This window comes from Argentina silus (assembly GCF_951799395.1).
Source record: "Argentina silus genome assembly, chromosome: 12".
Lineage (NCBI taxonomy): Eukaryota > Metazoa > Chordata > Actinopteri > Argentiniformes > Argentinidae > Argentina > Argentina silus.
Window position 1 is genome coordinate 1,507,191 of NC_139666.1, and position 26,391 is coordinate 1,533,581.

The 26,391-nt window shown below is 51.3% G+C and overlaps 4 protein-coding genes across 9 annotated transcripts in view; 2 read left to right on the forward strand and 2 right to left on the reverse strand.

Annotated features, from left to right (window-relative positions):
- On the forward strand, positions 1-5,541 carry rab5b (RAB5B, member RAS oncogene family). 2 transcript variants are annotated; one of them, XM_083682564.1, is made up of 6 exons: positions 1-141; positions 1,170-1,427; positions 2,013-2,164; positions 2,851-2,973; positions 3,110-3,203; positions 3,385-5,541. In XM_083682564.1, the coding sequence occupies exons 2-6, from the start codon at positions 1,265-1,267 to the stop codon at positions 3,513-3,515; spliced, it is 663 nt and encodes a 220-aa protein (XP_083538690.1). In that variant the 5' UTR covers positions 1-141; positions 1,170-1,264; the 3' UTR covers positions 3,516-5,541. The 2 variants fall into 2 exon arrangements, with proteins under 2 accessions (XP_083538690.1, XP_083538689.1); XM_083682563.1 differs by having other exon boundaries at positions 1-129; positions 1,161-1,427.
- A 585-nt stretch (positions 5,542-6,126) lies between these two features.
- On the reverse strand, positions 6,127-11,549 carry dbr1 (debranching RNA lariats 1). Of its 3 annotated transcripts, none has more exons than XM_083681874.1 (9): positions 11,416-11,549; positions 10,146-10,563; positions 9,548-9,672; positions 9,341-9,421; positions 9,165-9,250; positions 8,469-8,693; positions 7,948-8,025; positions 7,658-7,803; positions 6,127-7,375 (listed from the first exon to the last, which is right to left on the reverse strand). In XM_083681874.1, the coding sequence occupies exons 2-9, from the start codon at positions 10,340-10,342 to the stop codon at positions 6,550-6,552; spliced, it is 1,764 nt and encodes a 587-aa protein (XP_083538000.1). In that variant the 5' UTR covers positions 10,343-10,563; positions 11,416-11,549; the 3' UTR covers positions 6,127-6,549. The 3 variants fall into 3 exon arrangements, with proteins under 3 accessions (XP_083538000.1, XP_083537998.1, XP_083537999.1); XM_083681872.1 differs by lacking the exon at positions 11,416-11,549 and adding an exon at positions 10,832-11,046; XM_083681873.1 differs by lacking the exon at positions 11,416-11,549 and adding an exon at positions 10,832-10,898 and having other exon boundaries at positions 10,146-10,559.
- armc8 (armadillo repeat containing 8) lies at positions 11,452-22,010 on the forward strand. 3 transcript variants are annotated; one of them, XM_083681869.1, is made up of 22 exons: positions 11,452-11,548; positions 12,751-12,827; positions 13,730-13,801; positions 13,944-14,086; positions 14,281-14,378; positions 14,550-14,642; positions 14,881-14,961; positions 15,318-15,393; positions 15,789-15,879; positions 16,018-16,078; positions 16,207-16,407; positions 16,764-16,859; positions 17,078-17,160; positions 17,784-17,865; positions 18,064-18,150; positions 18,343-18,435; positions 18,807-18,956; positions 19,328-19,423; positions 19,522-19,617; positions 19,927-20,020; positions 20,311-20,404; positions 20,535-22,010. In XM_083681869.1, exons 1-22 carry the CDS (start codon positions 11,504-11,506, stop codon positions 20,566-20,568), a joined length of 2,043 nt encoding a protein of 680 aa, XP_083537995.1. In that variant the 5' UTR covers positions 11,452-11,503; the 3' UTR covers positions 20,569-22,010. The 3 variants fall into 3 exon arrangements, with proteins under 3 accessions (XP_083537995.1, XP_083537996.1, XP_083537997.1); XM_083681870.1 differs by having other exon boundaries at positions 19,927-19,999; XM_083681871.1 differs by lacking the exons at positions 17,784-17,865; positions 18,064-18,150; positions 18,343-18,435; ... (4 more) ...; positions 20,311-20,404; positions 20,535-22,010 and adding an exon at positions 17,538-17,772.
- A 2,286-nt stretch (positions 22,011-24,296) lies between these two features.
- Positions 24,297-26,391, reverse strand: part of LOC310813169 (uncharacterized protein) — a gene marked incomplete at both ends in the record, with an annotated part of 7,396 nt that continues 5,301 nt past the window's right edge. The window contains 3 exons of the mRNA XM_083682033.1: positions 24,297-25,247; positions 25,427-25,479; positions 25,665-25,756. Of these exons, the coding sequence (XP_083538159.1) occupies positions 24,297-25,247; positions 25,427-25,479; positions 25,665-25,756 (1,096 nt within the window). The remainder of the gene's footprint in view (positions 25,248-25,426; positions 25,480-25,664; positions 25,757-26,391) is intronic.

A 26,391-nucleotide genomic window follows, 5' to 3' on the forward strand; every position in this document is an offset into this window, starting at 1 on the left:
ACACTGACTGCGACTGCGCGAATGTGCAGGAAGCGTTAACATTTCTTTTACCAGCTGATAATTTGTCAACAGTCAAGACTCAAGACGGGGACCCCGATCGCTCCAGAGACAGCGCCGACACTGTCATTGGTAAATATCCACGTTTTTCTGCTCCCCGGGTGTACAGTAACGCAGGGGCTCAATAGTGAAAGTTAGACGGGCGTCGAAATGGAGAGCGCTGGGGCCGATATGGGCTCATTCTCCTGACCGAAGCGAAGGCAAAGTGACGAGCGATTCATAGCCACCCTCACCAGTTCCCAAATATGCTCACATTAAAGCATGAAACAGTATTCTTCATCCCCTGCTCGTCATCCACATACATGAACGCTTTATGAGGATGATACAGACGGATAGGTGTGTTCAGCTGGTGTTGGAAGTGAAAACATTGCGTGACGTGCGGCTGGATGACAATAGCGGGCATCGTCGCGAAATGAATTCCAGCGTTTCGATGCATGTGACAGTGGAGAGACAGATCAATCAAATTGATTGATACAGTTTAATCCATTGGACCTGGAGCGATCGATAACCCCTCTACTCTCTCTCTCTCCGACCGCTCTTCGACCCCTATTGGCTAACAGCGGCTGTCTATTGGCTCGCCATGCATATTTACATAGCCCAATACCGCAGGGCAGCGCCAAGAGTGAAAGACAATGAAACATTTGCAATGTTGGCAATCTGTCAATCAGTTGAAATCAGTGTTCTGTGTGAAATTAAGTTATCTTTTATCTGTAATTGATTTGTGTTTTAATGAATGCCGTAAATCCTGTTTTGGCCACATGATTTGTGCATTTTCACAATCATTAGTGTTGTCATTCATGGGTGGTTTCCATTGACTATAGCCATGACTTGATCGTGTGGTGGTTTCAGTGATTTAGCACTGGGGGAGAATGCTACTGCAACTAATAATAGCAACAGCCAGCGGACGCAATACTTCCATTTCCTCAACTGCAGTAACATCTACAGCTAGTTCCCTGTGCTCACGTCACATCTACAGCTAGTTCCCTGTGCTCATGTCACATCTACAGCTCTGACCTGACGGCCCCTGAACAGGGACCAGACTGTCTGTTCCTTCCACCGTCATTGCCTGTTACAACTCTGCTATTGTGCTTCCTCACCTCCAGCCAGAAGAGGAGAGGGTAGGCAAGGAGAGAGAGTACCCAGTCCCAGAGTCCCATCTGTCTGAGCTCCCCCCCTCCCCGGGAGGCCCCCCCTGCCCTCCTCCACCATGACCACCAGAGGGAGTGGCCGTCCCAACGGCACGCTGCCCCAGACCAAGATCTGCCAGTTCAAGCTGGTGTTGCTGGGAGACATGGCAGTGGGCAAGTCCAGCTTGGTGCTGCGCTTCGTCAAGGGCCAGTTTGACGAGTTCCAGGAGACCACCATCGGAGGTAAGGAGGAGGGGGGGACGGGGGGGACGGACGGACCGTCCCGCTAAAGCAGGGATACACCGTCACACCAATGGTCCTGGAGGGATGCAGATCGCGTGCATGCCAGCTTTAGTTCCAGCCCAGCTCTAACACTCTTGATTCAACTTATGTTGGATTTGTATTGAATAAATCGGCCTAGTGGATCAGATGTGTAAGTGCAGGGCAGGACCAGAGGCCTGCGTACATGGAGGAACCTCCAGGACAGGAGTTGACCATCCACTAGTTGAATGGTTGATATACATATTTACAGGGTTTAAGTTGAACTGTAGTGTCCATAATAGCAGCAGTTGCGTAGAACATAGAACATGTGTGCTGGATACATAAATCATCCGTATAGTAGTATGTGGTCCTCTGTGGCTCAGTTGGTAGAGCATGGCACTAACAATGCTTAGGTTGTGGGTTTGATTCCTGCTGGGACCATATATACTGAAATGTATGCACTCACTGCAATGTAAGTCGCTTTAGATAAAAGCGTCAGCTAAATGGCATATATAATATAATATAATATAATATAATATATATATATCTATGTCTGTTCTCCCTCAGCTGCGTTCCTGGCTCAGTCTGTGTGTTTGGACGACACCACGGTGAAGTTTGAGATCTGGGACACGGCAGGCCAGGAGCGCTACCACAGCCTGGCGCCCATGTACTACCGCGGGGCGCAGGCCGCCATCGTGGTCTTCGACATCACCAAACCGGTACGCCGCCCACAGTGCATCACTTCACCACCGTCCTCAGACCTCTCCGTCCCCTCACAGCCTACATCACCACAACTGGAAATTCACGTTCTTCCTTTCTCCAGCACTGGGACCGCCGACGGCACTCGTTGTTATGGAAGGTTTTAATCACCATGACTGTTTGTATAGTTGACTCACTTACTCAGACAAATGTACTTATTGTAAGTCGCTTTGGATGAAAGCGTCCGCTTAAATGACTAAAATGTAAATGTGAATGTAAATGTTTGCCTGCTGGTAGAGCAGGTCTCAGGGCCACTTAGATCCTGGGTTTGATTCCCGCTGGGACCATATAGAATAAATGATGCACTCGCTGCGCTGTAAGTGGCGTTGGATAAAAGCATCTGCTAAATGGCGTATACTGTAAGTATATGCAGTACATTCACCACAACATTCTAAGACACATGCTCAGCGCTCGGGAGCAAACAATTGGTTGTCCGCGTAAGTTCAGTGTCAGCAGGCAGGTTGTTTCAGCCTCTCTACGTTTCCCAACCATTCTACATTTACATTTATGGCATTTAGCAGACGCCTTTATCCAGAGCGACTAACAACAAATACTTAATTAAATGTAAGTGAATCATCTATCCAACAGTCATCATAAGACAGAGTAATGAATGCCAACCAACCCTGTGCGTGTTGTCCTGTCGCAGGACACGTTTGAGCGGGCCAAGGCGTGGGTGAAGGAGCTGCAGCGCCAGGCCAGCCCCAACATCGTCATCGCCCTGGCAGGGAACAAGGCCGACCTGGCTGAGAAGAGACTAGTGGAGTACGAGGTACTGGACTCCCTGGCCCCTCCCACACCGCACGACTGTTGTCACAACACGTATGAGATCTGTCCCAGTGTGTATGCCAAAACACTTGATGCTGATTGACGGTTGTGTGTGTGTGTGTGTGTGTGTGTGTGTGTAGGAGGCCCAGACCTACGCTGAAGACACTGGGCTGCTCTTCATGGAGACTTCTGCCAAGACGGCCATGAATGTCAACGAGCTGTTCCTGGCCATTGGTGAGACCCCCCCCCCCCCCCCCCAACCTGTAGAGGAGAATAGAATACATTATTCCTAACCCTGAGGACCCTGTTTCTAGTCCTTGTTGAGTAGATTGACCTCCATAACGTGGCTTACGACACCACTGAAGTGTCACAATGTGGCCTGTGTCTGACCAAACATGTTCCACTGTTTCTGCAGCGAAAAAGATGCCAAAAACAGACACCCAGAACCCAACGCACGCAGCGCGACACAGGGGGGTGAACCTCCAGGACCCTGACGCCCACCCCACCCGATCCTGCTGTGGAGGAGGAGGAGGAGGAGGAAACTAAGACCCCGCCCGCTCGCCCGCCCGCCCGCCCGGCCCGCCATCCATCCCCGCTCCCAACCTCAGGGGCCAGCCCCCAGCCCCCCCTCCCCCCCACCCCTTCACCCCTACCCCTCCAAACCTCCACCCTACCATCCACCCAGCCAGACAGCGAGTGAGAGAGTGGAAGGAAGGAAGGAAGGAAGGAAGGTTGAAGAAAGAGCGGGAGTGGGGAGAAGGAGAAAGATGACGGCTGTCTTGTGCAAGTGTTTCCCTCACCGCCACCAGAGGGGAAGAGAGAGAGAGAGAGAGAGAGAGAGAGAGAGAGAGAGGTCTGACAAAGACTGAGGGAGGTGGAGAAGCCCACGGGGGAGTGACAGACTTTGTATAGTATTTAGAACTAATCGTGGATGTTGTTTTCTTTCTGGTTTGTTCTGTCTCGATTTCATTTCAGTCATGTTCCATTCATTCTATTATGCAAGCACAACTGCAGTGCTGGCTTTTCAAGGGGCAGAGAGGGAAGGAGAGATATAGGGGGAAGAAGGGAAGAATGAGAAAAGAGGGAATGGGAATAGAGGTTGTGTTCCCTCTCATCAGTCCTCCCATCTCTGTCTCTCACATGGTGGCAGTGCAGTGCTGAATGCCCCCCCCCCCTTACCCCCTGCATCTGGCCAAGCATTTACTCATGTCTGGAAGACTAGAGCCCCCATCTCCCCCCCACCCCCCGGCATGATTCTCTCCCCAGCCTGGACCCCCCCTGACACCCTCTCCAGACATGCCCCCTCCCCTGTTAAAAGGTCACAGCTAACCCCACACAAAAGAGGGAGAACACGGTTCACATCCTCTTCGAGTGTGTGTATTTATTTATTTATTTGGAGCCCCCCCCCCCCCCTTTATATTTCCCCCTAGAGCAGCAGTAGCTGCATTGTATGACAAGATGCTGACTGACACTTTACAGTGCCAGACCCCCAACCCACCCCCCCAAAATCCCTAGATATATACACTGAAACCTGAGTGCAGTATTTACTGTTGGACCTGGGTGTCCTCCTCTACGACGCCATGTCTTAGCATCCGCCCCTCGCTGGAAAGTGCTGTTCTGAAACGTCAGTTAACTGTCCAGTGCACAATAGCGATGACAAGATAACGTTGAGTGGGCGTCGACCCCAGAGTCCCTGTAGACTTGTAGTCCAGTAGGAGTCCATTGCATCCTGCCTGTCATGTGAATGCAAGGGTCACATGGTGTGAGTCCTCATGTGTCTGTCCGTCTGTCTGTGTCTTATCGCTGAGAGTTGATGAAAAATGAAAATATTTGCAATGAATCTAACGCTTTTAATAATAATAATAATGATGATGATGATGATGATGATGACTATTACTGATCTGATGCCCAACTCTGGCGACAGGGCGACATGCTTGGTTCCATCCAAGGCTTGGCGAAGAAGAATACGAGTTTAAAAGAGGTTTGAAGGAAGAAAAAAAAAATTACAAAAAAGAACTAAAACAGAAGTGCCTACTCCCAAGTTTTTTCCTGTGTTCTTTGTTTGGGGCTTGCTTGGGGTGTGTTGATTAAAGGCAGAATGCGATTAAAAAAAAAAAAAAAAAAAAAAAAACGAAGAAGAAAAAAAAGCATCTCCCCTTGACATTGGCTTGTACCACAACTACCACCATGAAGTTAACAATGTCCTCCCTCTGTCTGTGTGCTTTAAGAAGCTCTTGTCAGAACACACTGCACCTTGTCTAACGTTATTGAAACTGTTTGTCATTGATTTTACTAGAACACTCCTGCAGATCTGTAATCAACCGCCGGTTGTTTAACGAGCTCTATTTGATTCTATTTTTAAAAATGGTTTCGTAGACTGTCATCATGACATTTGGTTGATTATAACACTATAAGTATAATTCACTTGTTAACTCTTAAATGATCACCGGTTAGTTCAGTGTCATGTTGTAATGAATGAAGTCCACAAAGTGGGATAAGACTCAATTTCCCATCAGCACCTCTGTAAAGTGTTGTTCAATAAAGCTGTGCTGTTGCGCCATGGGTGCAGTGAGCTGTTGGGTTGTGTCTCAATGGTTTGGTCCAGTGGTGTTGTGTCTCAATGGTTTGGTCCAGTGGTGTGGATCTCTTTAGTCAGGGAATGTGCCGATTGGAAACATTCCCCAAACCCCTAAACAACCCCTAGCCCCTATTCCCTAAGGACCTCTAGTAGGCTGGGTGTGATCTTCACCACAAAGCTGACACCAGGGGAGGCTGGAGGAGGTAGAAATCAGAAAATGGGCTCATTGTGATGTACGGGATGGAATGGGAAATGGCATCATACCATTCCATGCATTACAATGAGCCCCGTCCTCTAATTTCTGCTTACACCTATCCAGTCCGCTCAAATCTCAAGAAGTAGATAGGGTCACGGGTTGAATTGGGGGAAGTATTTTCTTAATTCAGTGGTTCCCAGTGCTGCACCCTGAGGAGCCCCTCGTGTCGTCAGCTGCACAACTAAACATTGTGCGTGAGTTTGTAATATCCTCGCATAATATCCATGTTGTGAGAAACCAACCCTTAACATGGGGTAAAGACGGCACAAAAGAAGATCAATGTTCAAAAAGAATTTATTAACAAACATATTCATGTTATCTTCATCATCATCATCACTTTCACAGCGACTCCAGTCACATTCCATACTTCAACCAGAGCTGTAGAAGACCAGAGGATAGTTTCACACACACACACACACACACACACACACACACACACAAACTAGAAACAAGACTTATAGTTGAAATCCAAATAGTTCTTTAAAAATCAGTATTCATCCATAATTTCACTTTTTACAAAAAGGGATGGAAATTAAAAAAATAAATGTCCCTTAAAAACCCCTTTTTCCGAGGACAGACAGCTCTCTGTTGGTTTACCCTGGAGGACGACATCAATGTTGAATATAAAAAAAAAATAAGATTGTAAGAGAATCTAGCATTTGACAAATTAAGAGTCACTGTCACAACTGGCTCCCCAACACTGTACAAAGACTGTCAGCCCCCCCCCCCCCCCATGTTTCTCAGCCCTAATCCTCGTCCTCCTCGTCCTCCGCGGCTTTGTAGATGACCTGGTTCCTCCGTTTGATTCTGGGGGTGTTGCCTGTGCTGCTGGGTTCTCCGGCAGTCTCCCCGCTGGTGCGTTTAGGGATCCTGGCCACCGGGGGCTCCCCGTCCCCATCCCCCTCCCCCTCGTCAGAGAGGCCCTGGGACCGAGAGGGGCTGGTGGTGGGGTGGGATGGGGGAGGTAGGTTCATGGGCAGGGAGAGACGTGATGGGGGAGGAGGGCGGTCTGATTTGGGATCTGGCAGGACCATGCGACTGGGTGGGGGGGTCTCTCTGCTGGGACTGTCTGCCTCCCTGCGGCCTTCAGCCTCCCCTTCTGGGACCACTGCATCGGGGCTCTGGCCCCCTGCCTCCCCCTTCCCCTCTCCTCCTCCCCCCTTCCCCTCTCCTTCCTCCTTCTCCTCCTCTCCCTCTTCCCACTCGTCCTCTATGGTGATCTCGTCAGGGTTGTAGGAGCTGGACAGGCCTGAGGTGTCTGTGGGGTACTCGCTGGGCTCGTCCATGCTCCCGGTGCTGTGGGTGTCATCCTCCTCCTCCTCCTCCGCTGCCCCCCTCATACCGCCCCCCTGCCCGCCGTGCCCCACCTGGGCGTAGATGTCGCTGAGGCCCAGGGTGGCACACAGCTCCGTGGTCTGGGGGTTGGTGCTGTAGCTCGGGGCGGCGTGGGGCTGGGGCCGGGAGGGGTCGTAGGCCGGGACGGTCAGGCTGAAGTTCTCGGGGACGGACAGCTCTCCTCCCAGGTCACTCACCGCCTCCATCATGGCTGCCTCCGAGGCGCTGAAGTCCCACCTGAGAGGAGGACACAGAGGCGTGATTAGACACAGAGACCCGTAGCCTGCATCTGTGTGTGTGTGTGTGTGTGTGATTAGACACAGAGACCCGTAGCCTTCATCTGTGTGTGTGCACAGGTGGGAGAGAGGACGCACGCGTTAGAGAAAGAGTGTGTTTGTTTATATGAGGAACGAGGATGAGTGTGTGTTCTCTGTGTGTGTGTGAGAGAGAGAGAGCAGAGCTGTGTGTGTGTGTGTGTGAGAGAGAGAGAGTTAGCAGGGTGTGTATTAGGTGTCTCACCGTGGGTGCAGGCCATTGTTCTGTGGGGGGTTCCAGTAGTTGGGGGAGACACTCTGCAGGCTGTCTGTGGCCTTCAGGATGGCCAGCCACTCTGGGTCGTACTCCAGGCCCTGGGAGGAGCCCGGCCGGTCCGCTACCTCCACTATCTGAAACACACACACACAGCAGTCAGCATATGTCATATATCCACAGAGAACACACCTTTTACACTTAACTTGGCCTAAAGCCGAAGCAAAAATAGCTCCACCCTATTCAGTAGAAGAACCATCCTCTCTCTCTCTCTCTCTCACCTGTAAGAACTCCCTGTAGGGGAGGCATTTATCCAGCGAGAGGAATTTGGTGGTGCGGGGGGCAGCATCGCCTTTAGCCTGAGGAGAAACAGACAGAGACACGTCATACAACAGTGATGTGACCAGTTAACATGCATGCCATTCTGACGACAGTCCTTAAAACAGCCACTAACTAGTCTCCTAAGTCTGACATGTTGCCTCTCAACAAATGACATACGCTCCCGGCTAACCGCCTGATTTGTTTAAGTGAGTGAATCATCTATCCATCAGTCATCATGAGATAAAGTAATCGATGCTCGGACCAGGGACCATAGGCAGTCGTAATGCTAGAAGAAGGAAAAATTACTCCTTTTTTTTCTCTCAGGAGAGAAACTTGTACAGGGGGGGTAGTGGGGGGGGTGAAGAGGTCTCTAGGGTTAGGGTTAGTACAGGGGGGTAGTGGGGGGTGAAGAGGTCTTTAGGAGAGGCCGTTAAGTTGTAGAGACCAGCTAGTAAGAGTACTGCTGACTAGCAGTGTTTACCGGGTGCTGCATGAGGGCAGCGAACTTGACGTGCAGATGGGCCGAGAACCAGAAGTTGGGCTGCAGGTGGGCCAGGAGTTCTGCTGCCGCGGGGCTGCCCAGCGTGTTAGACTCCACCTCCTGACGCAGGAACTTCTTCTTCCGCAGCAGCTCCCCCGTGCTGCCGTAATGGTAGATGCCACGCGGCCAGTCGTGGGTCAGGAAGACATCCACGGGCATCTGGATCTGGTAGGGAGAATAGGGGGGGTGGTGATATGAGATTAAATGATTGATCATAACATGATGACATGTCATGGTGTTGTATTGCCTGTCAAAGAACGTAACACCTCCAGTGGTAGTAGTCACCTGTCAAAGAGGGTTAACACCTGTAGTGGTAGTAGTCACCTGTCAAAGAGGGTTAACACCTGTAGTGGTAGTAGTCACCTGTCAAAGAGGGTTAACACCTGTAGTGGTAGTAGTCACCTGTCAAAGAGGGTTAACACCTGTAGTGGTAGTAGTCACCTGTCAAAGAGGGTTAACACCTGTAGTGGTAGTAGTCACCTGTCAAAGAGGGTTAACACCTGTAGTGGTAGTAGTCACCTGTCAAAGAGGGTTAACACCTGTAGTGGTAGTAGTCACCTGTCAAAGAGGGTTAACACCTGTAGTGGTAGTAGTCACCTGTCAAAGAGGGTTAACACCTGTAGTGGTAGTAGTCACCTGTTTGAGCTTGAAGACGTCGATGCTTCTGATGTGGTAAACACTGCGGAGGGTGTCCGGGCTGTATGGAGGGAACTCATGGTGACCTGCGAAAACAACGCCATTGAATGTTACCGAACACGGCCACCTCGCAATGCAGTTGCGTGGTAACTAAGGAAGGACGTATTTCCGCTCACCTTTCCTGTAATCGTGCGACTTGAAGATCCCAGACAAGCCCCCAATCCTTATCCCTTTGTAGCGCACAACACCGGCATAACCTGACGGACGAACAGAGCACTTACACTTATAACACGTATATATACAATGTATGTTACAATGTAATAAACAGCTTCACGTCTGTGTGGTTCTCTTGTCAGAAGCCAAAGCTCTGGTACTATGCTGACCCAGATAGTAGATGTTAGGAGCCACCCAGCCGCCGTAGGGAAGCTCCTGCATGTGGTTGGAGGCCTCGTGATTCCCGCCGATGAAGATGGTCAGGACCGGAGCCTTCTTCTCCCCAGAGTAGTACCTGGAACAACAGAGACGTCATGATTCCAACTCTGAGGGACCAACGAAACAGGTGTTCTTTGCCCCGAAATGGAATCTGTTTTAAATAAATCATGATTATGTGGGTAGACACAGACATAATCATGTCAGAGTTGATTATCTCTTGAGGTCTCCACCGGATTGGGTAAATCCGCTTTTAGTTGTGGTGCTCCTCACCGCTGGAACAATCTGCAGAGAACGTTTCAGTTGGTTGTTCTGGTGACGCTCGGGCAGTTTAAAGTTTTGATTGAGGACCTCTTTATTGAAATATGTCTTTGTTTTTCTTGACTGTGTTTTATTATGTTGTAATGTTGTGTGTGTATTACGTCTGGTTATAAACTGTGTGTATGCAGGGCTCCTTTGTAAAAGAGACCTTGGTCTCCATGGGACTCCCTGCTAAAATAAAGCTTAAATAAAAATAATAAAACCTCATGACCGCTGAACAGAGATACTGACTTGTAGAAGGTCTGCATCTGTCTGTACTTGACCGGGACCGCCATGCACTTCATGTCCCCCTCGTTGCGGACTGCCTGGAAGTCGCCGCAGCACAGCAGCAGGTCCACCTTGACACCCTCCTTGTTCTCCAGGTAACCGATGGTCTCGTAGATCTTGTCCAGCTCGCCATGGCAACAGCCCTCCACAGCGATCTTCATGGCTGATGGGCAGGCAGGCGGGTGGGTGGGCGGGCTGTGGACTCAGAGGTTCTGATGTGACAGTGATCAGCTGTCCCCAAGGCTCAGCAGCTTGGTTCCTGTGTTGGAGCTGAGAGGACCCAAAGCCTCCACTGCAAAGAACCACTCCAGACTACGGAAGCCCAGCTGCTTCTTAACCCTCTGACAGGCGGAGTGGTCGACAGGGTCCGAAGTATGGCTGTCTATGAGGGAGGCAATACACAAAGATAGAAAAAGAGCAATGATTTGATCAGCTGATCGGTAGCAATACGACATGAAACTTGCAGGCTATCAAGCTGCATACACAAACTAGTGCCTGTTAGTGAAGCGTGACCAGCATCATATTTACTGTAATGTCGCTCAGTCCTCACGTTAGCTCCCAGCTCATCAAGCTGTCACACGTTGTAGGCCTATGTTATGCATTATCCTAAACAATCGACTTCGATCAAGGGATATTCAATTGTTTCTCACCTTTCGCACTGTACAGTTACAATGTAGCACTAACGATTCATGACCAGGTCGGTTCCAGGGTGAAAATAAATGAATGGGACGTGTGTTGCACTAGTTTTCCCACCTCGGCGTAGTTCAACTTTTGCGCAGGCGCAGAACATCCAGTGAAGTAAACGAATTCACCGTTTCCCTTCCGCACTTTCCGTGACCTCAAGTGTTTTCTTCAAACAGCCGAGCAACTCAAAACAATCGGTTGCACTTTCTAAACTGTGAGTGCAGCCGCTGTCAGAAAGCACACAGAGCCTCCCGGTGTTCAAAGAAAGGCTTTGTTTTCCCACAACCATTTTGACGAATCAGCCACACTTCAACGCCACCTATCTGCGCTGTTTATCAGTAAATTGGCTCGATTCACAAATTGACACTTTGACAATCAACTAACGGCCCGGTGCCGCACCGACACCCCCGCCAACCATGCCCGCTCCGCGGCCGACAGGACACCTCGTCTGTGGGTCAACCAGACCGGAGACACCGTGTTGAAATCCACCTGCCCCAGAACTACCGACCACCGTACTTGTGAAGTGTGGCGTGATTTTAGCTATATTTACTTTTTTAATCTCGGAGCAGCTGGTCGGGAGGGCGGAGAGCGGTTGGAAAGTGCGGCTCCGATTGGGTCGCTTGACAGGGGGAAGAGAGATGGCGTGCTTGTTGGAGGCCCCTCTCCGCATCAGCGTGCTGTCTGTGAGTGTCCCTCCGCTGCTCCCAACAAATACCCCACATTTCCTGGGCATTATTGTTAAAAGGGTGTCGTGAGGAGAGTGTGGTGTGTGGCCCGGGGCTAGCAGCGGTGGGGTGAGGTGCCTGTGGGAAAGTTGCTAGTAGTAGCAACCCAGCTAGCTCGCAACATGTAGCCAGGGCGGTCTCCCGTAGACGGCCGCCTGTCAGTCACCCGGAATGAGTTAGCCAGCGACCGGGGGAGGTTCACGCTTCATTTTAGGTGGATCACTCGTATGTTTGAAATGTGGAGCATGAATTCATTTGCCTTCGGTTAAGTTCGCTGTCTAAGTCAGCTAGCTTGTTGGCCAGCTAACTCCTCCGTACCGTTAACGCCAGTAGTATTGCACTGGGATGATAGCTAATCTAGCTAGCTTGCTCACTAGGGGGTTTTGGGTGCGATGTCAAGTTTTGTGATCGAGTGGCTTAGCTTGTTAAAATGAGGGCTCTCGTTTCGAAACAGTCAGATATGCACTTGACTGTGATGTTGATTGTTGTCCTAATTGTAGTTTACTTAGTTAGATAACAGTAGCTTGTTGGTTATCAAGTCATGCTGAGCTGGAAACGCCCCCATCATGCCTCTACATCTGTCATTGACCGCATCATGTGGGTTTTGGACGAAATGCATGAATCTGGAGAGCCGTATTTCACATCCCCCGCCGTGTCCTAACTCTTCTAATAGAACGCCTTCACTAGGCGCGTGTGTTTGATGCCGTTCACATGCACGCACCTTCGTGCATCATTTGCATTAGCCTTTCTTACAAAGAAAGCTTGGGTCTGGTCCACAACAACACACTGTGTGAGAGTAGGTGCACAGGTGACATCAAGCTTCAATTGTTGTGGCTCCCCCCCCCCCCCCCCAATCCCATAATTGAAAACTGGAGTAGATCAGAGTGACCATGTGCCTGTCAGCCACAGAGGCGGTGGAAGGATCTGGATTAAGCCACTGATGATGCACATAAACAGAGTTATCAGATGACGATGACACACAGGAGTGACAGCTTCATGAGAACTCTGGTTCTGAGGGCATCTAGCCTAGTCTTGCTGCCTGGTGTGTGTGTGTGTGTGTGTGTGTGTGTGTGTGTGTGTGTGTGTGTGTGTCTGATTGGTGTCAGCGGTAGTTATGATGAGGGAGGACGCTGACTCACTGTTGTTGTGTCACCATGCAGGAGGTCACAGCTACCAGCCGCCATTATGTTGACAGGCTTTTCGACCCCGACCCACAGAAAGTCCTGCAGGGAGTCATGTAAGTACACTACCTTGAGTTTTATTGATTTTTTATTTTTTTTTATATTTTCTATATGAGAAGTTCAAGTTGCCCATATATTTTTGTTCACTGTCTGTCTCCGTCTGTCCTTGTGCGAGTCCTGTATCTGAATGTGTATGTCTGGACTGCAGCTTCCGGGGGTCTGGAAGGGAACCCAGAGTGATCGTTTGTGTGTCTGTCTGTGTGTGTGTGTGTGTGTGTGTGTCTGTGTGTCTGTGTGTCTGTGTGTGTGTGTGTGTGTGTGTGTGTGTTTGATCAGTCCATGTGATTGACTGTGTTCCAGTCGTCAGCGTGGCTTGGACTCAGATCTTCTCCTCTTTATTTTTAACTTGGAGGCCAATCTCTGGTTACGCAGTGAGACAGCCTCTAACTGACTGGTGCAGCTGTAGTTTTCCACTGGCCTCAGCCGCCTGGCTCTGCCATTTCATTCCCTCTGCCTCCATCTTTATGTCCCCCGTCCGTGTGTCTGGTGCTGTAGGGTCCTGTGCCCAGGCCACAGGCTGCCCCAGGCCACAGGCTGCCCCAGGCCACAGGCTGCCCCCCGTAGTGCTGGAAGTGCATGCTCTGAAAGTGATTGATGAGCCTTGGGTGTGTTATGACGTTGCTCTATGATAGATGGTTACCAGGGTAACACGCGCTCAGTATCAGTCATCTGGTTCTTTTCTCATTATCTTCCTCATCAGTCCGTTCTGGTTTGTGTGTGTGTGTGTGTGTGTGTGTGTGTGTGTGTGTGTGTGTGTGTGTGTGTGTGTGTGTGTGTGTGTGTGTGTGTGTGTGTGTGTGTGTGTGTGTGTGTGTGTGAGATGCAGTAGATGAAGCGTGACTCTGGTGACTGTCAGCTGAAGGGAGCTCCAGTCACCTGACCTCTGTGTCGTTCACAGTGACATGAAGAATGCCGTCATCGGAAACAACAAACAGAAAGCCAACCTTATTGTCCTGGGAGCCGTGCCCAGGTATGTGTCCTCCTCTGTGGCTGCTCCATCCACCCCTGACCCCTGACCCCTGGTCCCTGCCCTGCTTTGGAAGGCCGGATGGGACATCAGCTGGGTCTATGGATAAACATGGATGAACGTGTGTGTGTGTGTGTGTGTACAGGTTACTGTACCTGCTTCAGCAGGGCTCGTCCAGTTCGGAGCTGAGGACGGAGTGTGCTGTGGTACTGGGCAGTCTGGCCATGGGAACGGAGAACAACATCAAGTCCCTGGTGGACTGTCACATCATCCCTGCCCTACTTCAAGGTACACACACACACACACACACACACACACACACACACGGTTGATTTTGGAAGGAGCTAACCAAGGCAAAAGCTGTTTTCTTATATAGACAGGTGAAGTGCACTCAGTGTCTGTGTGTGTGTGTGTGTGTGCAGGTCTTCTGTGTCCAGACCTGATCTTCATTGAGGCTTGTGTGTGTGTGTGTGTGTGTGCAGGTCTTCTATGTCCAGACCTGATCTTCATCGAGGCTTGCCTACGCTGCCTCAGGACAGTATTCATCAGTCCAGTCACCCCTGTGCAGTTGCTTTACACTGTAAGCCTCTCTCCTCCCTACACACACTCTTTTTTGCTCTCTCACACACACACACACAAACCCACACCATGGTACATATGATATTATTGCATACCAGCACTGTCACCCATGTGAGTGTGTCAAAGTGTGTGTGTGTGTGTGTGTGTGTGTGTGTGTGTGTTCTCCTGGCAGGACCCCACTGTGATCCCCCACCTCATGTCCCTGCTGGGCCGGTCACAGCGGACACAAGAGTACATCACCCAGATCTTCTCCCACTGCTGCAAGGTCAGAGGAAGAACCAGCCATACTATCATTATTATTTTTATTATTATTATTATTGTTATCAGCTCAGATCATATCCCATTTTGAACCTCAGTGTGAGAGACACTGACATGCCTGCTGCCTCTGGCAGTCACCGGTTAAACAATATGGCTTAGCGTTTCTGTTGATTTACTCTGGGACGTGTGTGCGTTTGTGTGTATGTTCGTGTGTGTGTGTGTGTGTGTGTGTGTGTGTGTTCTAGACCCCCGAGCATCAGACTGTTCTATTTAACCATGGCGCCATCCAGAACATCGCGCCTCTGCTCATCTCTCCCTCCTACAAGGTACAGTGTGTGTGGCTACTCCTTCCCTCCCTCCTTCCTTCCTTCCCTCCCTCCCTCCCTCATCTCTCCCTCCTACAAGGTACAGTGTGTGTGGCTACTCCTTCCCTCCCTCCTTCCTTCCTTCCCTCCCTCCCTCCCTCCCTCCCTCCCTCATCTCTCCCTCCTACAAGGTACAGTGTGTGTGGCTACTCCTTCCCTCCCTCCCTCCCTCCTTCCCTCCCTCCTTCCTTCCCTCCCTCCCTCATCTCTCCCTCCCTCCCTCACTCATCTCTCCCAAAAGTCTCTGTCCTCCAGGTGGCCTCAGTATGCCTGTCTTACTCATGTCTCTACCTCCCCCCCCCTCTCTGTCCTTGCAGGTACGGATGCAGGCGTTAAAGTGTTTCTCAGTCCTGGCCTACGAGAACACTCAGGTCTCCATGACACTGGTGAATGGTGAGTCTCTCTGTCTCTCTGTCTCTCTCTCTGTCTCTCTGTCTCTCTGTCTCTGTCTCTGTCTCTGTCTCTCTGTCTCTGTCTCTCTCTCTCTCTCTGTCTCTCTCTCTCTCTTTTTGTCCATATTTAGCTTCTCTTTCTCTCTCCTCCGTCTCTGTCTCTGTCTCCCTCTGACTGTCCTGGCTACTCTGTGTTCTCTGGAAGCTTTCAGCTATTCCTGTTTCCCTCAAATCAAATGTTTCCCTCGTATCAAAGCTGCTCTATTTCTGGCTGTACGTTGGTATTGTCACAGTTGACACCAGACACCAGTTTATAAGATGATGATGATGATGATGAAGATGATGGCGAGGTGTTGTGAGCCTGTCAGTGAGTGTAATCCTCCTGTCCCTCCCCAGTGCTGGTGGACGGGGAGCTGCTCTCTCAGGTATTTGTCAGAATGATGCAAAGGGATCAGCCTATTGAAATGCAGCTCACGGCGGCCAAATGGTGAGTTCAGTCGGATTATCGGAAAAAACCCCAAGTGTTATGAAACGGTGCGTTCAGTTGACGTACAAGGTGTTTCAGTCCCTGAGGAATGAGAATAATCTCTCTCTCTCTCTCTCTCTCTCTCTCTCTCTCCCCCAGTCTAACGTACATGTGTCGAGCAGGAGCCATCAGGACAGATGACAGCTGCGTTGTTCTAAAGGTGTGTGTGTACTGTCTAACTCATCTCTGTGTGTGTGTGTGTGTGTGTGTGTGTGTGTACTGTCTAATTCATCTGTGTGTGTGTGCATATCAACCCTGCCTGGTCTGCCCCCCCCCCCCCCCGTGTAGACCCTGCCGTGCCTGGTCCGTATGTGCAGTAAGGAGCGCCTCCTGGAGGAGCGGGTGGAGGGGGCGGAGACGCTGGCCTACCTGATGGAGCCCGACGTGGAGCTGCAGCGCGTCGCCAGCGTCACCGACCACCTGGTGCCCATGCTGGCAGACTACTTCAAATACCCCAGCTCTGTCAGCGCCATCACCGACATCAAGAGGGTGGGTCTCCCTCTGCCCCCTCCCCTCTGCCCCCTGCCCTCCGCCCCCTGCCCCCTGCCCTCTGCCCTGCCCTGCCCTGGAAGGCCTGATGGGTGTGGGTGGGTGGGGGGGGTAGGTGTGTGGCCAACCAACCAACCAACCAGCCACACACACACACACACACACACACACACGGTAAAGGGAGCACTGACCACCAGGACTTAATGACAGTGAAACTCGCACTTTGGGACGAAGAACCACAACCTTTGAACTCCCGGGTCTTTAACGCCCTGCCTTGGATGTAGCAGGCTCTGTGTGGTAGTTGTATTTGTTCACCCCTCTCTCTCTCTCTACCCCCCCCTCCCCCCCCCCTGCAGTTGGACCACGACCTGAAGCACGCCCACGAGCTGAGGCAAGCTGCCTTCAAGCTGTACGCTTCGCTGGGGTCCAACGACGAGGACATCCGCAAGAAGGTGACAGGCACTCAGTAGTGCACTCACAGCTTCTACCCAGCCTTCCTCAGAAGTGTGTGTGTGTGTGTGTGTGCGACTATGACTGTGTGTGTGTGTGAGACTGTGTGTGTGTGACACTGTGTGTGCGAGCATGCATGAGTGCGTGTCACTTTCTGTTATCGTGCTGTCTGAACACACACTCCTCCGGTCCCCCCCCCCCCCCCCCGCCCCCCCTGCAGATCACAGAGACAGAGAACATGATGGACAGGATAGTCAGCGGCCTGTCAGAATCCAGCATCAAGGTTCGCCTGGCAGCTGTCAGGTAGGAACAAACAGCCTCTCTACTCTGGGTTCACTCTCTGTCTCTCTCTGTCTCTCTCTCTCTACTCTCTCTCTCTCTCTCTCCCACTCTCTCTCTGTCTCTGTCTCTCTCTCTCTCTCTCTCTCTCTCTCCCTCTCTCACTCTCTCTCTGTCTGTCTCTGTCTCTGTCTCACTCTCTCTCTCTCTCTCTCTCTGTGTCTCTTTCTCTCCCTCTCTGTCTCTCTCTCTCTCTGTCTCTCTCCCCCCCCCCTCCCCTCCTCTTACAGGCCTGTGAAAGGCTCTGTTGTAGTTCTGAATGTCGAATGGCCGCTGTCACTTTTTTGTTGTTGATGCTGAGATACTACATTACCCATATTCCCCCTGGGGCTCTGCTGTAGTTGAGAAGCGAACGGAGGACGGTGCCTGTGTGGAGGTTGGATGCTGCCCTCAGGGTGACTGCAGGGGGTCCGGTGACAGGAACATCATGAGGAACATCATGAGGAACATCATGAGGAACATCACCGTTCTGGGGAGTGTTCCCACGGTGTGTGACGTACACTAAGACTGTGTGTCCATGTTTGGTGTTGACTCTTGCTGTGTGTGTGTGTGTGTGTGTGTGTGTGTGTGTGTGTCTCCAACTCCAGGTGTCTTCATAGTCTCTCTCGGTCGGTCCAGCAGCTGAGGACGAGTTTTCACGACCACGCTGTATGGAAACCCCTCATGAAGGTGTGTACTTGGTGGGGGTGGGTGGTTGGTGGGGGTGTGTGGTTGGTGGGGGTGGGTGGTTGGGTGGTTGGTGGGGGTGGGGGAAAACACATTTTAGAACTTCCTGCCTTTGTAGTGTACTTGGAGGGTGTTGTTGTCTCTTGTGCGTGCATGCATGTGTCATCTATCTCCTGTGTGTGTGTGTGTGTGTGTGTGTAGTTGTTACAGAACGCCCCAGATGAGGTTCTGGTCATGGCCTCCTCAACACTATGCAACCTGCTGCTGGAGTTCTCCCCCAGCAAAGAGGTACGCTGACCCCAGCAGTGGGACTCACGCACACCTGGCGTCAAAACCTCATTCTTTAAATAGAGATGGACTTTTTTGTTGTTGTTGAAATGATTGCGTAAGGACCATTCCAAATGGTGTGTGTGTGTGTGTGTGTGTGTGTGTGTGTGTGTGTGTGTGTGTGTGTGTGTGTGTGTGTGTGTGTGTCTCCAGCCGATCCTGGAGTCCGGGGTGATTGAGTTACTATGCACCCTGACCCAGAGTGACAGTCCAGCACTACGGGTCAACGGCATCTGGGCACTTATGGTGAGGCTCCTCTCTGTCTCTCTCTCTCTCTCCCTGTTCTGTCCATCATCACACCTTCTGTGTCCTCAGTTCTGCTCTACAGCCGTTTCTCTCTTCCATGTGATGTGACTCTGGGTCCTGAGCAGAGCAGACAGTACCGTCCCAGTCTGACTACTCTACAGCATGATGGTTCTGGAAGCCTGATTTTAACTGTGTTTTGAGAACTGTCATTATTCAGGCTGTCAGAACTGTCATTATTGTCATTATTCAGTCAGAGTTTTTGGATGCATTGCATGTCGAAGTAAAGATGGCCGACTTTGCCCCAGTTTTGTTTGCACATGCCCATCGTGTGTGTGTGCGTGGCCTGACTGACTGAGTGTGTGTGTGTGTAGAACATGGCGTTCCAGGCGGATCAGAAGGTGAAGGTGGAGATCGTGCGGGCGTTGGGGACAGAGCAGCTGTTCCGTCTGCTCTCAGACCCAGACACAAACGTTCTGATGAAGACCCTGGGCCTCCTCCGAAACCTGCTCTCCACCCGCCCGGTGAGACACACACACACACACACACACACACACACTCACACCCTGCTCTCCACACGCCCGGTGAGACACACACACACACACACACACCCTGCTCTCCACACGCCCGGTGAGACACACACACACACACACACACACACACACACACCCTGCTCTCCACACGCCCGGTGAGACACACACCCTGCTCTCCACACGCCCGGTGAGACACACACACACACACACACACGCACTGCTCTCCACATGCCCGGTGAGACACACACACACACACTCACACACACCCTGCTCTCTCACTCACACACACACACACACACACACACACAATCAATCCCACTCACTCACTAACTGTTCCTTCCTCCTGTCCCCCTGTCCCTCAGCACATAGACCAGATCATGAGTTCTCACGGGAAGCAGATCATGCAGGCGGTCACTCTCATCCTGGAGGGAGAGCACAGTATAGAGGTCAAAGAGCAGGTAGGAATCCCCTCCCCTCCCTTCCCGCAGAGCAACCACTTTTTCACCAGGGAACACTTCAGGACACAACACCGGTGTGACGCTGTTCTCTGTTCCAGACACTCTGCATCCTGGCCAACATCGCAGACGGCAACTCAGCCAAGGAGCTCATCATGACCAATGACGACATGCTCCAGAAAATCAAATATTACATGGTACAGTCCTCCCCCCTCCCCCTCCCCCTGCCTGTCATGGTACAGTCCTCCCCCTCCCCCTGCCTGTCATGGTAGAGTCCTCCCCCTCCCTGTCATGGTAGAGTCCTCCCCCTCCCTGTCATGCTCGCTGGCCCCAAACTCTCATATCTGTTTATTCTGGAGTATTAGTATTTGTAACAAGAAGTGAAGTGATGTTTGTTGATTTTTGTGGTGTTGCTCTTCCGCTCCCTTTCTCCCTCTCTCTCTCTGTCTCTCTCCCCCTCCCCCTCTCCCCCTCCCTCCCTCCCTCCCTCTCTCTTCCTGATGCAGGGCCACTCTAATGTGAAGCTCCAGCTTGCTGCCACCTTCTGCATCTCCAACCTGATCTGGAATGAGGAGGACGGTGAGGCCGACGCCATGACAGGTTGTGACATGCTGGGAGACTCCAGGGGGCTCCGGGGGTGTTGGCTACCTTAGAAACTGTTCTGTTGGCTCCTGTAGAAACTGTTCTGTTAGCTCCTGTAGAAACTGTTCTGTTATATCTGCTATTAATTTACCAAATAGTTCTGTGAATGACTAACGTCACCACTTGCTTCTGTTGTGAGGTATTTTTTTCAAGAAAAAACAGGAAGCAACACTGTCTGGCGTGGGCCTTTAACTGGGCTACTCTGCCACAACACTAACATCCCTACGTCTCTGTGCGTCCGTGTTCAGGCTCCCAGGAGCGACAGGACAAGCTGAGGGAAATGGGTTTCGTGGACATCCTGCACAAGCTCACCCAGGCCTCAGACCCCAACCTCTGCGACAGGTGAGACACACGCGCACACACACACAGAAACCTCACTTTCTCACATATACTTTTTATGTGTGTGTATTTTTAAGGAGTGACATTCATTGAGTTGTGTCATTGACGCTGATTGGCTCCCTCTCCCTCTCAGGGCGAAGACAGCGATGCAGCAGTACCTAGCGTGACCACACGGGAGCCCCAGACGTCACGTGACCCTGACTAACAAGCGCTGGGAGGATACCTGCCATTGTTTTGTTTTTTCTTGTTAAGTTTAATCTTCAGTTTTTTGTTTTGTTGCACAAGGACACCTTTAAGCTACGGCGGACCCCCCCCCCTTCCTCTCCTGCCCCCCAGACCCCCAATCCCCCCCCCCCCCCCCCTCCCCTGACTCAACACCCCTCTCCAGGAAACTCTGAGACACGGTTCTAGGGGAATGGCCGCTGCACACCCACGGTTACGGAGTTGAAAAGGTTTTGGCTTTTTTTCGATGATACGGTGAAGATTATTTTTTTCTTGGACTTGATGTGAAGAAACAATGTGTTGAGTGCAGCAGCCAGTGCCACCCTGTGGCCAGGAGGCCCTGGTGCTTTGGACTCCCTACAGAGGAGACGTGGACAGTCTCACAGAGCTGGGCCAGGGGTGACGAGAGGGCAGGGTTGTGGGAGCATTGACTCCTGGTTTTATTTTGCTAATTATTCATTATTGACATTACTACTATTATTATTATTGTTAATGTTATTTTAAGACAGGCTCATGTCACAAGAGGACATGTTTGAGAAAAAAAAAAAGACTGCTTATTTTGAATTTTTGGTGTTTTTCTTTTTTTTTTTTGTGGATACATACCTCGTAAATATATATAAATATAAACATATAAATATATTTTTTGGATTTTTATTTCCCCTCCCCTCCTCCTCAGTTTTCTTTCCGTGTGTGTCTGATCCTGCGTTCCTGGTAGGATGTGTGTCCTCTGTGGTGTAAAGACTGGATCAGAGGGAGTATGTAGTCCAGAGAGGGATGGAATCGATGGTCATGTGTCTGTCCATGTGTATCCTGACCCCCTCTGTAGACAAGGAGGAGGCATTAGCGAAGATGGACCCACAGAATAGGGTGAAATGCTATGATGTCCTTTTTGCCGTTTGATTTGTCTCCCCCCCCCCCCCCCCCCCAAAAAAAAAAAAAGTCTTCTAGACCTCTTCCCCCCCCCCCCCCCCCCCCACCTGACATTTCAAACTTTATTGAAGCTCTGATAGATTGAATGTTACCATTGAAATATATGCAGACCTGAAAGATGGAGTTCTTCAGTCGTGTGTCTTTTTTGTTGTTGTCTTGGGCAAGGTGAAAGGGATGCTGGGTAACACTGTATACAGGTCACGTTTAACACCAACATCAGGCGAGCAAACAGACACTGACATCTCACTGACGGTGAGGGAACCGCCACGGGTGTGTGAGATGTTTTAATGACCTGCTAGGTTCCCCTCGCCACCCCGGCGACGCCACCGCCAGGACGCCACCGCCAGGACGCGGGCCGAGGGGCCTCCAACCCAAACAGCACAGGAGTCGGCGGTCTTATAAAACAACACTATGTTTTATTCATGTATGTTAATTTCTGGTAAAGTTTGTAACAGTTAATAAAATACATCTGAAGCCCAGGCCTCTGGCAGTAATCCACCCTCTCCCCCCGAGTTCAGAAGCAGGCACATTCCTCATGCAGTTAGCTGTGACATGCATTTTAACACCCGCCCCTCACCCACCCTGAGTGACCCCACCCTCTCCCTCCCACCCTCCCTCCCTCCTTCCCACCCTCCCTCCCTCCCTCCCTCCTTCCCACCCACCCTCCCACTCACTCAAAAAAACCTCCAGGAACCCTGACCTTGTTACAGAAAATAGAAGCCAGAATCTGCCTGCCTATATTACAAATAGTGTGACCCCCCCCCCCCCCCCCACACCACTCACACACATTCTGACACACTTTTATACAGATAATCTGCTAATACAGTAGTCTTGTACTCGGCCATTTGTTGACACCTGTCTGTGATGGATGGCAGATGCTGCCCCCTTCTGGAGGCTGGGGACATGATGACCTGTGTGTGTGTGTGTGTGTGTGTGTGTGTGTGTGTGTGTGTGTGTGTGAGAGCGACTTTGATGTGGAGCTGCTGGACCCAGTCTGAGATGAGTCTGGTGTTCTAACACATCTCCATTCACCTCACTGAGGAGGCTCTCCATTCACCTCACTGAGGAGGCTCTCCATTCACCTCACTGAGGAGGCTCTCCTATACGCTCAACAGAAGATATTGCCTGAACATAATAATTCATCAACACAAATAAATATATAAATAAAGTTACTTGTCAAATAAAAGTGCAGTGTTCACCATAATTGTGATAGATGGCTTGTTTTTTTTCGTTTTTTTTTCGCATAATCAACATAATGCTCGCTTGTGAAGGAATGGCGTGTGTTTTGGAAAGGCACAAATGGCTGGATGGCTAAAGCTTGGGTTGGATGTAAGAACTCTCTGCTGTACAATCTGGCAGTCTGATTTGACCCTGATCCCTCACCCTGCCCCCCAAAACGACCTCTGACCTGTCTGGTATTTGGCACACTGACTTCTCTCCCCGCATCGCTACTTGGTCAAGTTCTGCTGTACTCCACTGGGGTCCGTTTCCTGAAAGCAATCGTAGCTTAAGTAGTACCTTGTCTTGAAAATATTGTAGCTTAAGTATTACTTTATCTCTCTTGGAGTTAATCTCTCAAAGTTCTTAATTTAACACATTTTGTTCTTTCATGCACAGAAGATTGACTTGGCAAACATTGGTTGTTATAATTGTTGCTACGTTGACAGCTTTGCAGCCTGGTTCCTGGGTGAGTTGAAGTACTAATTAAGCTACAGAGCTTGAGGGGAAGCGGACAGCTGCAGTGTAGTCACCGTGTCTGGGTGGGAGCCTCCCTGTTCCGTCATGTCCTGTAAGATCACTGATTGTCTTGTATTGTTTATAATGGCCACTTGGAGGCAGTAGAGGAACTGTAGCGTGTTCTCGATGGACACCATGAAAGCTTCACACACTCTTTGAAAATGACCTCGGACCAAGTGGGATGTGTGCGCGCGCGTGTGTGTGTTTGTGTCTGACGTGAAGATGGTCTTAGGGAGGCCTTCAAATGCAACTTAAAATACATTTCACTTTCGAATTAGCCATTGTGATGTTTCCAAGCAATGGGAAAATATGATATAAATCCCTGTGACAGAGACTGAATAAATAAGCGTTTACATTCCTCGTCTTGGCGAAGGAGAGTGGTTTGACGGATCTGACCACTGGAGGGCGCACTGATGCTAATATGGAGATATGTGGTTTTCAGGCATCAGAAGAGGAGCTGGGAGTGGGATCGCATGTCCACATGCTGCGCACCAGAGCAAGAAATCCACAAAGTCCTCAGACAAGACTGTTGCTGAAGCTGCTGCTCTCACATCCACAGCTATGCTTGTATGACTGATGTACGCGTGAAGAAGTCCAGTAGCTGGATGTGGTTACAGTAGTTGAAAAAGTTGTGCTACAGTCCTGGTTGGTGAAGTTTTTCTTCCAGTGATGTCAATCGTTTTTCACCCAAAATGGCTCAAAACGGCTGTGAGAGCCTGCCATTGGAGCGTCCAACGGTTAGATCCGCCCCTTGTGCTGCTGCCGAGATGGTATTGGCCAGTGTCAGAGTGGGAGGGTATCCCAGGCTGATGAGTGACAGTTGGCATCACCGTCTGTCTGTCTGTCTGTCTGTCTGTCTGTCTGTCTGTCTGTGCATATAACATCTCAAAGTTGCTCCCTGGATGAACAGGTGTTCCTCTCCTTTTCCTCAATCTCTTTTCCCTTCTGTCTCTTCTGCCGTGTCCGTCCACGGCTCCTTGTGGCGGTCTGTCCCCCCGCGTGTCTGTCACAGAGCTGGCCCGTCCTCGTCAATGTAGCTGATGTGTTCCATGGGGGACCTGGACCTCCCCCCCCCCGCCTCCTCCCTCTCCCCTACCCACTCCTGCATCTCCAGCTCCAGCGCCCCCCCCTGCGTGGTCCCGGGCTGGGACCAGGAGGGGCTGAAGGTGTCCTGCCGTGTCTCCCTCAGAGAGTCCAAGGAGAAGGGGGGGAGGGGGGAGGGGTGCGGACAGGAGGGATGGGGGTGGGGGGGGGTGAGGAGGGAGGAGGAGGAGGAGCGGCTGAGCCCCAGCCTACGACCTCCCGGAGAGCTGCTGAGTGACGGAGGGGCGGACCAATGAGAGGAGGGGGGGGGCTGGGAGTCCTGGGAGGGGGGAGGGGGGAGGTGGCCCCGGCTGTGACTGCCGGGGCAGGAGTGGTGGAGGCCCTGACACGAGGTGAGGGAGGGGGAGGGGGAGGAGGAGAGAGACAGGGAGAAGGAGAGGGAGGGAGAAGGGGTTCGGGAGGCTAGGGGAGGTCGGTCCTGGCTGGACGGGAGGAATCCATTGCTGGTGGTGGGGAAGTTGGGGAGGTGAGGGGCCCCCTCTGAGTCTCCTGCCCCAGGGGAGGGGGGGTTGGAGTGCCCCCCTGGGCTGGTGGGGGACTGAGGCGGGGCTTGAGGCCTCTGTGGTGGTGGAGTGGGGAGGAGGCAGCGGGGCAGGCCGACGCCCCCAGTGTCCGCACTGTCCAATAGGGAGCAGGACTGTGTTCGCTGGGGAGAGCAGGGCGAGGCAGGGGGCGGGACCTCCTGGGGGTTGCTGGTAGACGGTAGGCTGGCGCTGCTGGGGGGCGGGGTCAGACTAGGCACCAGGGCCGGCAGGATAGGCTGAGGCGTTGCTAGGAGGAGGGGTCGGAGCAGACGTGTCATTTCCTGGAGCTCCTGGCTCAGCTGAGAGACTTGCTGGGAGAGGCTGTTCATCTGTGGGGAGGAGAGACAGATGATACACTCAGCACACACACACACACACACACACACACACACACACACACGCATACACACACACACACACACACACACACACAGCATACACACACACACACACACACACGGAGCACTGAAATACAAGTTGTGTGTAGTGGCATAGCTGAAACACTCACCTCCTCACTCAATTTAGAGACACTCTGCTTGATCTCTGACTGATCCTGGCTCCCTGCACACACACACACACACACACACACACACACACACACACACACACACACACACAGATAGAAGACACAATAATAATCACTATATCATGTACACTGTCTACAGTGCAGTATGTATATATGTGTGTGTGTGTGTGTGTGTGTGTGTGTGTGTGTGTGTGTGTGTGTGTGCGTGTGTGTGTATTACCTAGTCCTGAGGATGAAGGGGCCAGGCTGGAGCTGAACTCAAACTTCTGGGATGAGTTGACATTGCTCTCTGTCTCAATACCATCCACAAACCTAGAGAGAGAGAGAGAGAGAGAGAGAGAGAGAGACAGAGAGAGAGAATGGACAAAAAAAAGATCCACATTGAAAGAGGGCCAGAACACCCCTGCAGAGCCCAGAGAGAGTAGATTTAGAGAGAGTAGATTTAGAGAGTAGATTTAGAGAGCAGCGTTTTGATCAATAAAAGCCTCTTCAGCGCTGCTGCATGTTGGTGCTCTGCTCTGTCCGCCACCCCGCCACCTGCCCCAGATGTGTTCAAACACAAACACATTAACGGACCCCACAGAGCACACACTGTGGCCAGGTGTGCAGTCAGTGTACGCCCAACACAACACACACACAACACACACACACGCACACGCAAGCACGCACGCAAACACACACACACACACACACACACACACACACACAACACACACACGCAAGCACGCACGCAAACACACACACGCACACACACAACACACGCGCACGAGCACGCACGCACGCACACACTGATATCAACACCCTCCACACTAGGCTCCTTCAGTAGTTCGGGCTGCTAGTTGCCATGGCAGCTGGATGGACACCTGTGTCAGTGTGTTAATTCTGGATCCTGTAATTCCTTCCTTCAACCACACATGTGTGTGTGTATGTGTGTGTCTGTGTGTCTG

Coding starts and splice junctions, on each gene's coding strand:
- armc8 (XM_083681869.1), top strand. CDS start 11,504: ATGGCGTGCTTGTTGGAGGCCCCTCTCCGCATCAGCGTGCTGTCT. Junction 13,802..13,943: donor GTCCTGGGAGCCGTGCCCAG/GTATGTGTCCTC, acceptor GTGTGTGTACAG/GTTACTGTACCTGCTTCAGC. Junction 20,021..20,310: donor TGAGGCCGACGCCATGACAG/GTTGTGACATGC, acceptor GTCCGTGTTCAG/GCTCCCAGGAGCGACAGGAC.
- dbr1 (XM_083681874.1), bottom strand. CDS start 10,342: ATGAAGATCGCTGTGGAGGGCTGTTGCCATGGCGAGCTGGACAAGATC. Junction 9,422..9,547: donor TCCTAACATCTACTATCTGG/GTCAGCATAGTA, acceptor TTCGTCCGTCAG/GTTATGCCGGTGTTGTGCGC. Junction 8,694..9,164: donor ACGTCTTCAAGCTCAAACAG/GTGACTACTACC, acceptor TCTCCCTACCAG/ATCCAGATGCCCGTGGATGT.
- rab5b (XM_083682564.1), top strand. CDS start 1,265: ATGACCACCAGAGGGAGTGGCCGTCCCAACGGCACGCTGCCCCAGACC. Junction 1,428..2,012: donor CCAGGAGACCACCATCGGAG/GTAAGGAGGAGG, acceptor GTTCTCCCTCAG/CTGCGTTCCTGGCTCAGTCT. Junction 2,165..2,850: donor TCTTCGACATCACCAAACCG/GTACGCCGCCCA, acceptor GTCCTGTCGCAG/GACACGTTTGAGCGGGCCAA.